Raw genomic sequence first — 16,712 nt, 5'->3', positions numbered from 1 at the left:
TGGCCTCATATATGTCTTCTTTCGTAAAGTATCTGTTCATATCCTTTGCCCACTTTTGAATGGGCTTGTTTGTTTTTTTCCTGTAAATCTGCTTAAGTTGTTTGTAAAATCTGGATATCAGCCCTTTGTCAGATGGGTAGACTGCGAAAATTTTTTCCCATTCTGTTGGTTGCCGATCCACTCTAGTGACTGTTTCTTTTGCCGTGCAGAAGCTGTGGAGTTTCATTAGGTCCCATTTGTCTATTTTGGCTTTTGTTGCCAATGCTCTTGGTGTTTTGTTCATGAAGTCCTTGCCTACTCCTATGTCCTGGATAGTTTTGCCTAGATTTCCTTCTAGGGTTTTTATGGTGCCAGGTCTTATGTTTAAGTCTTTAATCCATCTGGAGTTAATTTTAGTGTAAGGTGTCAGGAAGGGGTCCAGTTTCTGCTTTCTGCACATGGCTAGCCAGTTTTCCCAACACCATTTGTTAAACATGGAATCCTTGCCCCATTGCTTGTTTTTGTCAGGTTTATCAAAGATTGTATAGTTGTATGTATGTTGTGTTGCCTCACTTAATTTTTTAATGAAAAAAATGTGTGTGCATGGGGAGGTATGAATTTATAGTCATGCATTGCTTAATGATGGGAAAATGTCGTGAGAAATGTGTCGTTAGGGGAATATCAGAAAGTGTACTGACACAAACCTAGATGGTATAGCTTACTACACACCTAGGCCATGTGGTATATAGCCTATTGCTCCCATGCTACAGACATATACAGCCTTGAATACTATACTGAATACTGTGGGCAGTTGAAACACAATGGTAAGTATTTATCAAAACATACAGTAAAAATTCAATATAGAAGATAGAAATTGTACACCTGTATAGGGCACTTATCATAAATGGAGTTTGCAGGGCTGGAAGTTGCTCTGGGTGAGTCAGTAAGTCAAGTAATGAGTGAATGTGAAGGCCTAGAATATCATTGTACACTGTTGTAAACTTTATAAACTCTGTACACTTACGCTACACTAAATTTATTTAAAAAATATTTTTCTTCAATAATAAATTAACATCTTACTGTAACTTTTTTACTTTGTAAAACTTTAAAAATTTTTTATACTTTTTGACTCTTATGATAAACCCTTAGCCTAAAACACTATACAGCTGTACAAAAGTATTTTCTTTATTATATCTCAACTTTTCCTACCTTAAAAATTTTTTTAAAAACTTTTTTCTTAAAAGTAAGATGCAAAAGAGAAAAAAGAAAAAAAAGGTGAGACACAGACACACACATGAGCCTCGGCCTACACAGGATCAGGAGCATCAATATCACTGGCTTCCACATCCACATCTTGTCCCACTGGAAGGTCTTTGGGGACAGTCAAACACATGGAGCTGTCATCTCTTATGATAACAATGCCTTCTTCTGGTATACCTCCTAAAGGTCTTGCCTGAGGCTGTTTTACAGTTAACTTATTTTTTGTATAAGTAGAAGGTGTACATCTAAAGTAACAATTGGCCAGGCACGGTGGCTCACACCTATACTCCCAGCACTTTGGGAGGCCAAAGTGGGCCGATCACCTGGGGTCAGGAGTTCAAGACCAGCCTGGCCTGGCCAACATGGTGAAACTCTTATCTCTACTAAAATAATACAAAAAAATTAGCTGGGCATGGTGGCGCATGCCTATAATGCCAGCTACTTGGGAGGCTGAGGCATGAGAATTGCTTGAACCCAGGGGGCAGAGGTTGCAGTAAGTCAAGATCATGCGATTGCACTCCATCCTGGGCATCAGAAGGAGACTTCATCTCAAAAAAAAAAAAAGTAGGCCAGGTGCAGTGGCTCACACCTGTAATCTCAGCACTTTGGGAGGCCAAAGTGGGTGGATCACCTACGGTCAGGAGTTCAAGACCACCCTAGCCAACATGGTGGAACCTCGTCTGTTTACTAAAAGTACAAAAATTAGCCAGGCACGGTGGTATAATCCCGGCTTTTAAGGAGGCTTAGGCAGGAGAATCACTTGAACCTAGGAGATGGAGTTTGCAGTGAACTGAGATCGCACCACTGCACTCCAGCCTGGGCAACAGAGTGAGACTTTGTCTCTTAAAAACACCCCCACACACACAAAATAATAATAAAATAGTGATTAAAAGTATAGTATAGTAAATATGTAAACCAGTAACATAGTTGTTTGTTACTGTTATCAAATACGGGTTGAGCATTCCAGGTCTGAAAAATCTAAAATTTGAAAATTCAAACCTTGGGCCGGTGTAGTGGCTCACTCCTGTAATCCAGGCACTTTGAGAGGCCAAGGCGGGCAGATCATGAGATCAGGAGTTTGAGACCAGCCTGACCAACATGGTGAAACCGGCCTCTACTAAAAATACAAAAATTAGCTAGGCATGGTGGTACATGCCTGTAATCCCAGCTACTACTCAGGAGGCTGAGGCAGGAAATCGCTTGAACTCAGGAGGTGGAGATTGCAGTGCCGTTGCACTCCAGCCTGGGCAACAGAGCAAGACTCTGTCTCAAAAAAAGAAAAGAAAAGCCAAACCTTTTTGAGCACTGATATGATGCTTCAAAGAAATGCTCATTGGAGCATTTTGGGTTTCAGATTTTTTGATTTGGGGTACTCAACTTATAAGCATATACAGTGCAAATATTCCAAAATCTGTAAAAATCTGAAATCCAAAACACTCCTTCTCCCAAGCATTTCAGATAAGGGATACTCAGCCTGCATTGTGTACTGTGCATGATTGTGTGTGCTGTACTTTGATACAACTGGCAACACAATAGGTTTGTTTACACCAGCATTACCACAAACACATTAGTAATATATTGGACTGTGGATATTGTGATGGCTATGAAGTCAATAGGTGATACAAAATTTTTAGCCCAATTATAATCTTATTGGACCACCATCATGTATGTAGTCTGTGGTTGACCACAACAGTTACGTGGCACATGTCAGGATTTCTGGTAAATAGCTGTTTTTCAGGGAATTATTTGTGAGCCTTAAAATTGGTTTCCCTTATTCCTTGTCATTCAGCTGGTTGTGCTAAGAAATGTTATGATATTTGTTTGACAGATTCTTAATAGACAGTTTCTGTCCCTTTTTTCTTTGCATATTTTCAACAAATATGAGCATCTCCTACTTTCCAGACCCTTATGCTAGGCCTTGAGGATACAACTGTAAACAAAACAAAGTTCCTGTCTTCACAGAGTTTGTACGAGAAAGATAGGCAATAAACAAATACATGTCAAGTACTGATGAGTACTGTGATTAAATCAGGGTAAGGTATAGAAAGTGATACATCTAAAATGTGGCATTATCATGCATACCTTCACAAACAACCGTATTAGCATAGTATGATCTCAAATATGTAAGCAAAAAATACTTGGAATAAAGGCTGTTAAAGAAGTATGCTGAAATTTTCATAGGGGTTATTCCTGATAGTGAGATTTGATAATTTTTAAATTATACTTTTATATATTTTTCCAAAGTGTTCATTGCCTTTACTCTTGGGGAGGAAGCAGTGCTAATGAGGTCATGTTTGTGTCTGAAACCTGGTTCTGCTGGCTCGTAGCTCCTGTTGTGCACTAAGAGGAAGAAAGTCACCTGCATGGTTTCTCTGAAAGTGTTTCTGGAACTCCCCCCAGCAGTTGTCTCACGCATGATCTGAACATTCTTTCCCCAGTGTTTAGACCAGTGCTAAATAGGACATTTATGAGGAAAGTGTAGAAAAACTCTTTGGTAAGATACTATGTATTCCAGAAGTGTCATTTTTTTTTATTAATTTTGTTTATAATATATGCTTCAACATATTCCAGTCATCTGACCTAACTCAGGCTATTGCACATATGTGACTTGTAAAGGCTGTGGGACAGGACAGAAAAGGCATGAAGCAAATTTTCAGTCAGGGAGAGCATCTTCACCCCACTCAGGTTGTGCCTCAGAAATAATGGGCCAGGCACGGTGGCCATCAGCATTTTGGGAGGCTGAAGCCGGCAGATCACTTGAGGTCAGAAGTTTGAGACCAGCTTGGCCAACATGGTCAACACAAAGAAAGAATTAGCTGGGTGTGGTGGCACACACCTGTAGACCCAGCTACTTGGGAGGCTGAAGCATGAGAATCACTTGAACCTGGGAGACAGAGATTGCAGTGAGCCAAGATTGTGCCACTGCACTCCAACCTGGGTGACACAGTAAGACTCTATCTCAAAAAAAAGAAAAAGAAAAGAAAAATAACAGGAAAAGGAGAGAAAGAAGGGAAACCTTGAAACAGTACCTACGATGAGGCTGGCCCCTAGGCTGACGACTCAGCAGATATGTATCAATGAAAAGGCTCTTTTACAGCTAGAGTTGTCGGATTTCCTGTAACTTTGAACCTCTCAACATCCTCTTCAGGATCAGAGTTGCTGGTGTATCCTTAAAGGCTGGTTTTTCTATGCTTCCACCCACTCCTTTTTCCCACTTTAGGCTACCCCTTGTCTACTGCTGTCTTGGTGACAAAATGTTTGGTAACAAAGCAAACAAAAATATTGTATCTTCTTTGCCTCTTTTCTTTTTATGTCCAGGATATACACATTTTTAGAAATGCAGGCACACTTTACACATTCAAATAGGTGGGTGGGCACACTTTGGTTTTAATAATAGTTTGAGGATAACTCCTTTTTTTGAGATGGTGTCTTGCTCTGTTGCCCAGGCTGGAGTGCAGTGGTGCAATCTCAGCTCACTGCAGCCTCCACCTTCCAGGTTCAAGCTATTCTCCTGCCTCAGCCTCCCGAGTAGCTGAGATTACAGGCGTGTGTCACCACGCTCATCTAATTTCTGGAGTTTTTTTTTAGTAGAGACAGGGTTTCACCATGTTGGCCAGGCTAATCTTGAACTCCTGACCTCAGGTGATCCGCCTGCCTCAGCCTCCCCAAGTGCTGAGATTACAAGTGTGAGCCACCACGCCCAGCCTGAGAACTTTTCTATGCCTCTTTGTCTTGCCTTCTCTTTTGCAGTTCTTTCCTCTCCTTCCTTTCCAACTCTTTGCTTTGTTTCTTTCCGTCTTCTATATCAGGCAGCAATTCCTATAAACATTCTTTGATGTTATTGGTAGCCCTTACACCTGAATAGGTGAAGCCTATCTCAGAATCGATCATTCATTCCAGCTGAAAGTGTTAGTTTACTTGGTAAGTGCAATGTGATGGAAGAAACAGCTACTCATGCCTGTGAAATATTGGTTAAATATACCTTTTTTTTTTTCGAGACAGAGTCACACTCTGTTGCCCAGGCTGAAGTGCAGTGGCACAATCTCTGCTCACTGCAACCTCCGCCTCCCAGTTTCCAGTGATTCTCCTGCCTCAGCCTCCCAAGTAGCTGGTATTACAGGTGTGCACCACTACACGTAGCTAATTTTTTAAATTTTGAATAGAGATAGTGTTTCACCATGTTGGCCAGGCTGGCCTCAAACTCGCAGCCTCAAACGATCCACCCACCTATGCTTCCCAAAGTGCTGGGATTACAGGTGTGAGCTGTAACCTGACTGGTTAAATATACTTTTGTAGTTACTGTTCCTTAGGCCTGGTAGCCGTAAACTCCATTTCTTATTCAAAAGATTTTATTTAAAAGCTAAATGTAATGGCTTCTTTGCTCCTTTTCCAGACTTACCCAGTTAGGTAAGTCACTCCCAGGCAGTTAGTGACTCTCACTACAGGTTTTTCATACCTCTCTTATAACCCATATTAAGACTTTTATTATTATTTGTTTATATATCTTTTACTAGACTGTGAACTTTTTCAAGGGTAGGAATTGTATTTTTTTTCAGACTTGGTATATGATCAACAAATGTTTGTTGACTGTCCATTCTTTGGATAGGACTTATTCCCTGTTTTCAAGGAATTTACCATCTAATAAGGGTGATTAATTACAGGTAACCATGACATAAACTAGAATGCCATTAGTGCAGCAGAGAAGGAAAATATCACTGCTTGGTGTGGGAAGTAGTAACACCTAAGTTACTCCAGGCTTTGTTGATGAGGTAGCATTTGAAATGGGCCTTGAAGTATGAGTGTGAAATGTGGCATTAATGGTATTATATTAGTTTTTTGTACTTCCTGATATTTTTATTAGCAGTAATTTAAGTTCATAGGAGCTATTTTATTTGACGTGTTCCAAAGCCTAACCTATAAATCATCTAGGTATTACTTTACCTATTTTTTTTTTTTGCTGTTATTTTTCCTATAAATTATTCTTCAGTTGATTTATACAAAGGAATACATCTTGTGGGGTTATCAGTATACACTCCCTCTTTGTGGGTATCAGTCATAAATTCAGGCATTAATATTTGAGACTGTTTGTTTCCTTTTTTTTTTTTGAGATGGAGTTTCACTCTTGTTACCCAGACTGGAATGCAGTGGCGCAATCTCGGCTCACCGCAACCTCTACCTCCTGGGTTCAGGCAATTCTCCTGCCTCCTGAGTATCCCCAAGAATCCCCTCCTGGGATTACAGGCACGCACCACCATGCCCAGCTAATTTTTTGTATTTTTAGTAGAGATGGGGTTTCACCAAGTTGACCAGGATGGTCTCGATCTCTTGACCTCGTGATCTACCCGCCTCAGCCTCCCAAAGTGCTGGGATTACACGCATGAGCCACTGCGCCTGGCCGAGACTGTGTGTTTTCAACTGTATGAATGTTATTAACCAAAAGAAAACATGAAATTTGATGTCTTGGCTGGATTTGGTGGCTCATGCTTATAATTCCAGCACTCTGGGCGGCTGAGGCAGGAGGATCACTTGAACCCAGGAGTTTCAGACCAGCCTGGGCAACATGGCAAAACTCCATCTCTACAAAAAATATAAAAATTAGTCAGGCATGGTGGCGCATGCCCATAGTTCCAGCTGCTCAGAAGGGTGAGATGGGTGGATCACTTGAGCCTAGAAGATTGAGGCTTCAGTAAGCCATGATCACATCACTGTTCTCCTGCCTGGGTGACAGATTGAGACCCTGTCTTAAAAAGAAAAAAAATTGATGTCTTACTGTTCTATTTCGTATATTTTCTTTATTCATTTTAGCCACTGACCCCTTTGCTTCTGTTTTTGGGAATGAATCATTTGGAGGTGGATTTGCTGACTTCAGCACATTGTCAAAGGTAATCTGTAACTAATGGGAAGGGAAAACATACTGTATTTCCACCAAAAGAGCAATCTTCCCTTCGATTACATAGTCCTCTCACAAAGTTGCAGCTTGATTTCAGCATATCACAGCAAATGTTGATTTCAGATAGAAATGAAAGATAACATAGTTAAAGTAGACATATTTCTTTATATAACTAGACTGTATTGATGGTAGAGGTAATTATAGTTTTCTATTGGCATGTTTGCTCAGCAACTTCATATTTAGTCTTCTGTCTTTTTAAACATGTGTCTCCCAATTGAACCACCTTTTCCCCCTGTTGACTGTCTGGGTCAATAGCTGTAAAATATGGGTGGTCATTTCATCCTGTCTGTATTGGTTACTTGATTTTATTTTCTGAGGTTGTTAGGGTCAGTATTAAGGTAATTAATACACAAAGTCCAGTACTAAATGTCCACTACTTATTTTGCAGGGTAGCTGTGGTATTGATGCAGACTAAGAGAAAAGGAGGATTAGATTGTATGTCAAATTGTTCCTTGATTCTCAGCTGAGGGTTATTTTGCCACCAGAGGAACATTTGGCAATATCTAGAGACCTTTTTTTTTGGTTTTCACAACTGAGTAAGAGACGCTACTCATATCTGGTGGATAGGGATGCTGTTTAATACAGTCCACTCTCTAGCCCCCCACAATATGCAATTACTGTTAAACCTCGGGTGGTTTTGCATTGAATATTTCCTGAAGCTTGACAAACCTTTAAATTTAGCTTTTTTGGTTTATCTGTTAATCTTAATAAGTAGCGATGTTAGAATCACTACTTAATCTAAATTTAGCTTTTTTGGTTTATCTGTTAATCTTAATAAATAGCGATGTTAGAATCACTACTTAATCTAAATTTAGCTTTTTTGGTTTATCTGTTAATCTTAATAAGTAGCGATGTTAGAATCGCTACTTATGTAGAATAACTTTTTTTAAAAAATTTCTCCCATTGGAGCCTGAATTCAAAGTTTAAATATAGTCAGTGGTCTCAGAACCAAAATAAATAAAACTATATAATACTTAAATTATTATTCTAAATGCTACATTACCACCACAGTTTGCTTGGTATAGCCATGTATAACCATTTTTTTTTTAAACAAAGGTCAACAACAATGAAGGCCCTTTTAGTTCAGCCACATTGAGCTCTGTCAGCAATGTATTGATTACAAAAAATGTATTTGAGGAAACATCGGTCAAAAGTGAAGATGAACCCCCAGCACTGCCACCAAAGATCGGAACTCCAACAAGACCCTGCCCATCACCACCTGGTATGAGAGTTGGTACTTTTCTTCAGTCAACTACATAGATTTTCTCTTTCTGAAAAGTACTGTGCAGAACTTGCTTATATAAAGGGCTTTAAATGAAACAAGTCAAACATATGCAGAAGCCTGTTGCCATCTTTCATTCTGACCTAACTACATAATTGCAGACATGCCCCTAAGAGGTTAGCATGTATAACTTTCATGAGCTGTCTTTCTGCCAAGACCTTTTTTTTTCACTTCATCATTTCAGAGAGGCGATAAATGGAAAAGGGAAAGTGTTAAGGAAAATTTTTTTGCCTTTTGGAAACTTATTATCAATTTGAATAGCAGTTTCCTGCACTTTGGTGTTTTAATTATAATTTATTTAAGAGAAGATTGTTTCAAAGTCCTTTTCCCATAAAGTGTAAAGTCTTCCTTAAATCCTTTAATATGAGAATATATGGCCTCTTTAGTATCCAGAATTCAGCAATATAGTGATTTAAAACAAAATACTGGTTTTCTTGAAGGAAAATGGTATTTTAGCTAACTTAAAAGACTCTTTTTTTCTGTTTGAGACAAAGTCTTGCTCTGTTGCCCAGGCTGGAGTGCAGTGGCACAATCTCGGCTCACTGCAACCTCCGCTTTCCAGGTTCAAGCAATTCACCTGTCTCAGCCTCCCGAATGGCTGGGATTACAAGCATGAGCCACCATACCCAGCTAATTTTTGTATTTTTAGTAAAGATGGGGTTTCACCATGTTGGCCAAGCTGGTCTCGAACTCCTGACCTCAAGTGATCTGCCCACCTCGGCCTCCCAAGGTGCTCGGATTACAGGTGTGACCACCACTCCTGGCCAAGACTCTTTTATAATAGCGATTTTTTTTTCTTTTTGTTTGTTTGTATGTATATTTAGTATGTGTGTGTATGTATATGTTTAGCATTATACAAAAGAAAGTTTGTTTTGTTTTTAGGTCATAATAAGTGTCTAAAAGGATAATTCCTTAAGTAGTTGTAGTGCTGTTGGGCTATTACGTAAGAAGACACATTTTCGTACATTTAAAAAAAAATAGTACCTCATTCCTTGGGAAATCTTCAGTCTCAGTAGTTTTAGATTAATACTCCTTTTCTTCATAACCTTTCCATGGTCTTAGACAGATATTTTTCTTTGACTGAAACAATTTGATGTACAATTGTAAATACCCAATAATCTGTTGGAAAATTAGGTAAATGAGTTAAGTGATCCTAAGGAAAAGTAGCTTATATCATATATTTCTAGAAGTGAGGTTGTCAGAATGTATTTAAAAATAAGTAACAGTTAATTTGCACATTTAAGTTTTTACACCTGTATGATGCCAATAGTGAGGTTGTTTTTTTAAATCTTAAGTAAAATAATAATACTAGTGCATTTATTAAATCTAAGAATCTTTAGCAAAATGCTTGTATATCATTATAAGAAGATTAAGGAAAAGAGTGGTTTGTTGGAAAGAGCACTGGACTGGGAGTCTAAAAATGTAGACTCTGGATGGTTCTGTTTCTGGATGTTCCCTAACTGTGATCTTAAGTGTATAATTTCATTTATCTGAGCCTTGGCTGTTAAATGGTGGCAGTAATTCTAATTTTGTCTACTTTCACAGGATTATTGGAAGAATCCATTGAGATATGAGCATCTTTTCTAAGCAGCTACAATGATGGAATCTGTTGTTACAATTGCTATTACCAACTTAATGCATTTTAGGAAAAAAATATATTTGAAGATATTTTGACCCCTATTTTTATTATCTTTTCTTCAAGAAGTACTAAGTTTAAGTAAGACTTAAAGTTAGAGAACTTGTTTGAAAATAGTAATGAATTAATGACTGTAACAGGACAGGATACTATTGTTTGGTCAGAGATTAGTTGATCAACAACCACACAGATTTAGGTCCTGGGCTTCAAAACATTTTTTTCTTCATTTTGAAATACAGTATATGACAAAAATTTGGCAGGGTTTTTACTAAGGTAATTTAAAATTTTATGCTCCCAGGTATTGTATGTAGAACCAGAGAAAAATTAGAAGAATTTTGCCATTTTTCAGAGGTCCTTTGCTCTTATTGCCACTAGTGGATAACTGTTATGAGGCTGAGGGTTGTAACAGAGACAGGCCACTTCTGTCTTTATTCTTTATTTTCCTTCCGTTTAATCCATTCCTCCCTTTCTCTTCTTAGAAACATGCTACTTGGGTGTGGCCAGGGAAGGGTAGGATTCAGTCTCTGGACAAAAATATGATTCCTGGCCCATCCTTGCTTTGCTATTTTTTTAATCAGCTGCACATAGCTGGAATGTATTTGAGAGGCTGTGTGTGAAGAATTTGAGGACAGATCATTGGTATAGCCATTTAAGACAATATTAAGAATGTGTTTTGGGTACTCAATTATCCTCCACCCACAGTACTTTAATGCTATCTGTGTACATGTTCTTGTGTGCTTGTATTTTCTGTATTTACTGGTTGAGTTAATTGTAATGATTTTGATCCAGGGAAAAGATCCATCAACAAATTGGATTCTTCTGATCCCTTTAAACTGAATGATCCATTTCAGCCTTTCCCAGGCAATGATAGCCCCAAAGAAAAAGATCCTGAAATGTTTTATGATCAGTTCACTACTTCTGCTACTACCACTACCAATAAAGAGGCTGATCCAAGCAATTTTGCCAATTTCACTGCTGTAAGTACTGTGAAAGAGCTGTTTTAGGGAAAAATCATTCCATTTACACTTTAAAGAGTTTTCAAAGATTATTTTGAAGTCTGCCAGGTTTGCATCACTTTGACTAAATTTGCAAAGATATTTTTACGATCTTTCATTCTTACCCCAAGTAAAACCTCTGTTTGATCCTGCTTTGACGGTTCTATGGTTGTTTTGTTGCACAAATGATTTTAGTAGTCCTAGTTCTTTTCATATATACAAATTTTTTGTAAATCTTTCTCTTAGTCTTGGTAATGTAAGTAAAATCCTAACAGTTATTATTTTGTGGATGATGGATGATGGTGACTTAATGAACAATTAGTCATTGCTGTCTGCCCATTAGATGAATAATGCCAGTAATAAGTTTGTGTATTTGCAGCTATGTATGTGTGTTTGTGCATAAAGTTTTAATGATTTTTGGAGACCAGTCAGCAAATATTATATGAGAGAATAGGTCCAGAGATTCTTTGAATAGAAAGTAAAACTATTATATAGTGGCTCTTTAAAAATGTAAATGCCAGTTTTTTAAGAAATAAATAAATAAATTATTGTCAGGATCTAAACAGTCTTTCATTATTTGGAGGGCTCTAATTCACTAACTTCTCATATGTTTACTCTGCATTCTTTCAGAGATGTCTAAAATAGGAAAATCATTAGAAACAATGGGAGGGTGCCATGATAACAGCTTAAGCAGGGCCTATAAAATCACAGAAATGGGGCAACCAACCATGGAGGTATCAGTCTAGAGGGACATAAAGCACTGTCATATATTCCATCATTATTCAGTAAAAACAAATTACCTTTTAAGAAAATTCTTAGACTAGGTAACAGAGTTTCAGTTTCCCAGTTTTTTCAGGCAAAATCACCTTCATTATCACTGCCTGGCCTATAAAACAGGAATTTTCTTCTATTTATCACCTTATATCCTTGAGATGATTTTTGAAATAGGAGATCTAGTGGCCAGGTAACTCTGCCTAATAGTTACCTCCTCAATATAGCATTTGGTCATTTAACCAGTTGCCTTAATCCTGCAGATGTTTCTAGTTAGGAGGTTGTCAAAAATCTGCATGCAGGCTGGGTGTCGTGGCTCACACCTATAATCCCAGTATTTTAGAGGCCAAAGTGGGTGGATTGCTTGAGCTCAAGAGTTCAAGACCAGCCTGGGTAACATGGTGAAACCCCATCTCTACAAAATATACAAAACTTAGCTGGGTGTGGTGGCATGCACCTGTAGTCCCAGCTACTTGGGGGACTGAGGTGGTGGAGGCTGCAGTGAGCTGTGATCGTGCCACTGCACTCCAGCCTGGGTGACAGAGCCAGACCCTGTCTCAAAAAAAAAAAAAAGTCTGCATGCAACTAAGACAGCTGAGCTCCCTAGCTTTTGAATCTGTACTCTAAGTTCCAGTGGCTCCTCTTGAATATGAAGGAGCAAAATAGGAATCAATATTTTGAATATTGTAAAAATGGAGTGTCAGAATTATATTGACTTAACTTTCATTAGATAGAATTTGATTTTTTTAAAGTAGAGAATCAAAAATTAGCCTTTTTAGGTTATAATTCTCTTAGTACAAAATAATCCTCTGGTAGTTTGTGGCATCTAATATCTTAAATATGGTTTTAGTAAGTCAAAATCTGGTTTGGGCCAGACACAGTGGGTCACACCTGTAATCCCAGCAGTTTGGGAGGCCAAGGTGGGCAGATCACTTGAGGTCAGGAGTTTGAGACCAGCCTGGCCAACATGGTGAAACCCCAGCTCTACTAAAAATATAAAATTAGCCAGGCTTGGTGGCACATGCTTGTAATCCCACCTAGGGAGGCTGAGGTGGGCAGATCACTTGATCCCCAGAGGCAGAGGTTGCAGTGAGCTTAGACAGTGCCACTGCCCTCAAGGCTGGGTGACAGAACAAGACAGCATCTAAAAAAAAAAATCTGGTTGGAAGGGGTCTTGAACAACAGCTGAAGCATTTTGCTCCAAAAATCTCAATATGGTATAATAAACAGCAGCTTATAATAAAAGCATCTTATTTTTTCATTGTGAAAGATGTGTTGAGTGTTACACGTTTCAAAGTTTTGCTTAATTCACTAGGGAAAAAAAATACCATTTTCAAAAGCCTGACAGTGTATTTTATTTCATCTTTTCATGAAGGATCACCCTACATGATAAAACTTGAAACCAATTAGAATTTTTAATTCAGTATTTGCCAAGGTTGCTCTTTAGGGTAGATAGAATATTTCCCCAACATAATAATTATGGGTGTTAAGATTTTATTTAGACTGGTCTAAATGTTCTGAAAGCCTGGAGAAATCTTCAAAATGCCTTTTTTTTTTTTGACTCTGTTGCTCTGGCTGGAGAGCCATGGCGTGATCACAGATCACTGCAGCCTCAACTTCTCAGGCTCAGGTGATCCTCCCAAGTAGCTGGGACTACAGATATGCACCACCACACCTGGCTAATTTTTTTTTCTAAAGACAGCGTTTTGCCATGTTGCCAAGATGAACTTCTTGAACTTCTGAGCTCAAGCAATTGGCCTGCTTTGGCCTCCCTAAGTACTGGGATTACAGATGTCAGCTACCATGCCTGGCTCAAAATGCTTTTTATAAAATATGATTAAGTTCTTAGGAGGCCGAGGTGGGCAGATCACCTGAGGTCAGGAGTTCAAGGCCAGTCTGACCAACATGGAGAAACCTCGTCTTTACTAAAAATACAAATTTAGCCAGGCATCATGGTGCATGCCTGTAATTCCAGCTACTTGGGAGGCTGAGGCAGGAGAATCACTTGAACCCAGGAGCTGGAGGTTACAGTGAACTAAGATTGCCCCGTTGCACTCCAGTCTGAGCAACCAGAGGGAAGCTCCATCTCCAAAGGAAAAAAAAAAAAAAAGGTTCACATCATGTCTTGCTTAGTATACCCAATACTTTAATATGATGTATAGCAAAATCAGCTTTGCTTCTTAGCTTTTCTACACATTAAGGGCTAAGAAACTACCAGTGTGATTAGGTTAAAAATGATTTATTCTGTGAGGATCTCAGCAAAGTCGAAGTGGTGAATGTTTTACATTATATTAGATCAAAAAGGCTAGCCCTCTCCTGTTTTTAAATCTTCTATTTACTATAAGCATTTCTACTTTTCTTAGTGATATATATATCTATATATACATATATATAGTTACTGTTGTTGAGATGGAATTTCACTCTCACCCAGGCTGGAGTGCAGTGGTGCGATCTTGGCTCACTGCAACCTCCGCCTCCTGGGTTCAAGTGATTCTTGTGTCTCAGCCTTCTAAGTAGCTGGGATTACAGGCACTGCCACCGTGCCTGGCTAATTTAGTTGAGACGGGGTTTTGTCATGTTGGCCAGGCTCAAACTCCTGACCTCAGGTGATCGATCCAGCTGCCTCAACCTCCCAAGTGCTGAGATTACAGGCATGAGCCACCATGTCCAGCCTACTGATATTTTAACATTTACTTTTGTAGACTTTCTATCTGTAGACTGAATTAATTTTTTAAATTAAACTATAGTTTTATAAATTTTTTACATTATTTTTTAAATTAAACTTCAGTTTTATAATTTTTTAAATTAAACTAGAGTTTAATAACTGGTTAATATTAAAAGTTTTCTGGAAAAAAAAGAATTAACAAGTAACCAGACTATTTCCAGAGCCCTTCAGGTGAAACAAGTTAATGTCCTTTTGTAAAAACTATTTTTCCTTCTTTTTATTTGATTTACTCATTTATTTATTCATTTGTTCATCAATCTTTTAAATGGCAGTATCCCTCTGAAGAAGATATGATCGAATGGGCCAAGAGGGAAAGTGAGAAAGAGGAAGAGCAGAGGCTTGCCCGACTGAATCAGCAAGAACAAGAAGACTTAGAACTGGCTATTGCACTCAGTAAATCTGAGATATCAGAAGCATGAAGAATTCTCTTGTTCTTTGTCAACAATATAGTACTCTTCTTCCTGAATACTGAAACTATTTACAATGTGTATCAAAACTACCTGTGAGCATGGGAATACAAAAGGTTTGATATTCCTGTAAATGTGACAAAATTTTAGGATTTTTTTTTCTTTATTATAGATTCATCTTTTTTTTTTTTTCTTATAAAAGCCATAACCCAATCAGACAAATTCACCTTCACTTAGGCCCCTGTTCTGGCATACATTTACTGTGAGCTTTTGCCTGCCTGTGCTATTTTACTTGTAAAGCTAAAACACCCAAGCTTCTGCCTTCTGGAATATAGAGAAATAGTTTTACCCTGCACCACCCTCGTTCTGTAGTTATTCTGATGATAGGTAGTGGGGTTCTAAAAGTTTGCAGTATTCTCCCTTGATTTGAATGGTTAAGTGAGGTTAAGGGAAAGTATATCCTAATTTCTTTTATTATTGATGCAAATTGGCTAAAGTGCATTTTAAAATTTCCTTATAGTAAAAATATTACTTAATTTGTTTTTTTAGAGACAAGGAAAAATATTTTGCACAGATTGACTCCACTATGGAAAAGGGACACTTTCAATTGAACCATTATAGCCTCAGATTCTATCTTTTCCTAACTAAAAACATTAAAGTCTCATGTGTGAAATAAATTTTACAAAACATTTATCTGGATTTAAAAGAATTTTAGATCAACAGATACCTTTTGGTGTGTTTGCTAATTAATAAAAATCAGTTTCTTACAAATAAAGTTTGTAAGAAAATGTTCATTTTAAGTGTTATATAGTGGAGAAAATGTATCACCTAAAATATACCTATCAATATAAAGCAAGTAAAAATCTTACTGTGGCGGCCATTCTGCCTTTGCCATGGCCCTGTCCTGTTCAGTTCTTAATGGGTTTATTTTTGTACTTTTGCAAAAGAAACTTCAGCAGGCTAGAACTGGAAGGTACTTTAAGTTTTCACACAAGTTTTACTTGTTTTTCTTTAATGAAGGCTCATTTACTTGAAATGTAAAAACTTTCACTGAATACAAATAGAAAACATGATGCGTATCATATCACTGCTTTTTGTCCATCTTTGTGGTTTAGTTTATTTACTTCATGTTTTTCACCTATAAAATTGTCAAGCTAGCAAAAACAAAATCTTGTTTGTTTAATTGGGACAGAAGATACCTGCTAGATTATCAAAAACTCTTCACATGTTAAAAGACCATCTCCTGTAAAACTGACCTAGCGGACAAGCTGATTTGAAATAGACTGTGAAGTAAGTGGTAATTTGTCATTTTAATTTTGTTTAACGTGATTACTGACTTAGATGATGTATTGAATACCAAGATAAAGAAAAATGCACCTAAAAACTAATTAGAATTCTCTGGGTTGCTGAGTCAAGGTGATATTGATCTGTGTTAATCTGAGTAACTTATTGCCTGGCCTATAAATAAATTCCAAAATATCCAATTCATTCCTTGTTGAAATGGTGCTTGTTTTCTTTTCTTTCCATTACACAATTGGACTCCTACAGTTTAAAACAAACTTTAAACCACTGTCTTGCACTGTTAACTTTTTTCCACCTTTGTAAATAGAAACATATCTGCATAAAAGTCATACATATGAAGCAAGGGCTGAATCTTAATTACAGGGCTTTAATTTTGATGAACGAATCCAGTGACCTAAGGATTTT

The 16,712-nt window shown here is 37.8% G+C and overlaps 1 protein-coding gene across 33 annotated transcripts in view; it reads left to right on the top strand.

The window, feature by feature from the left end:
• EPS15 (epidermal growth factor receptor pathway substrate 15) overlaps positions 1-16,493 on the top strand; it is a 185,398-nt gene extending 168,905 nt beyond the window's left edge. For 20 of the 33 annotated variants that reach the window (XM_078331704.1, XM_035251441.3, XM_078331702.1 and 17 more), the window contains 4 exons: positions 7,045-7,121; positions 8,246-8,411; positions 10,897-11,084; positions 14,871-16,493. In XM_078331704.1, coding sequence (XP_078187830.1) covers positions 7,045-7,121; positions 8,246-8,411; positions 10,897-11,084; positions 14,871-15,017 — 578 coding nt within the window. In that variant the 3' untranslated portion in view covers positions 15,018-16,493. Of the gene's footprint in view, positions 1-7,044; positions 7,122-8,245; positions 8,412-10,016; positions 11,085-14,870 lie in introns of all 33 variants that reach the window. The other 13 variants (XM_078331709.1, XM_078331707.1, XM_078331705.1 and 10 more) reach the window with 2 other exon arrangements.
• Positions 16,494-16,712: the final 219 nt, after the last annotated feature.

Source organism: Callithrix jacchus, chromosome 7 (assembly GCF_049354715.1).
Source record: "Callithrix jacchus isolate 240 chromosome 7, calJac240_pri, whole genome shotgun sequence".
NCBI lineage: Eukaryota > Metazoa > Chordata > Mammalia > Primates > Cebidae > Callithrix > Callithrix jacchus.
The sequence above is the reverse complement of the archived record's forward strand: the minus strand, read 5'-3'. Positions and strand labels throughout refer to the sequence as shown.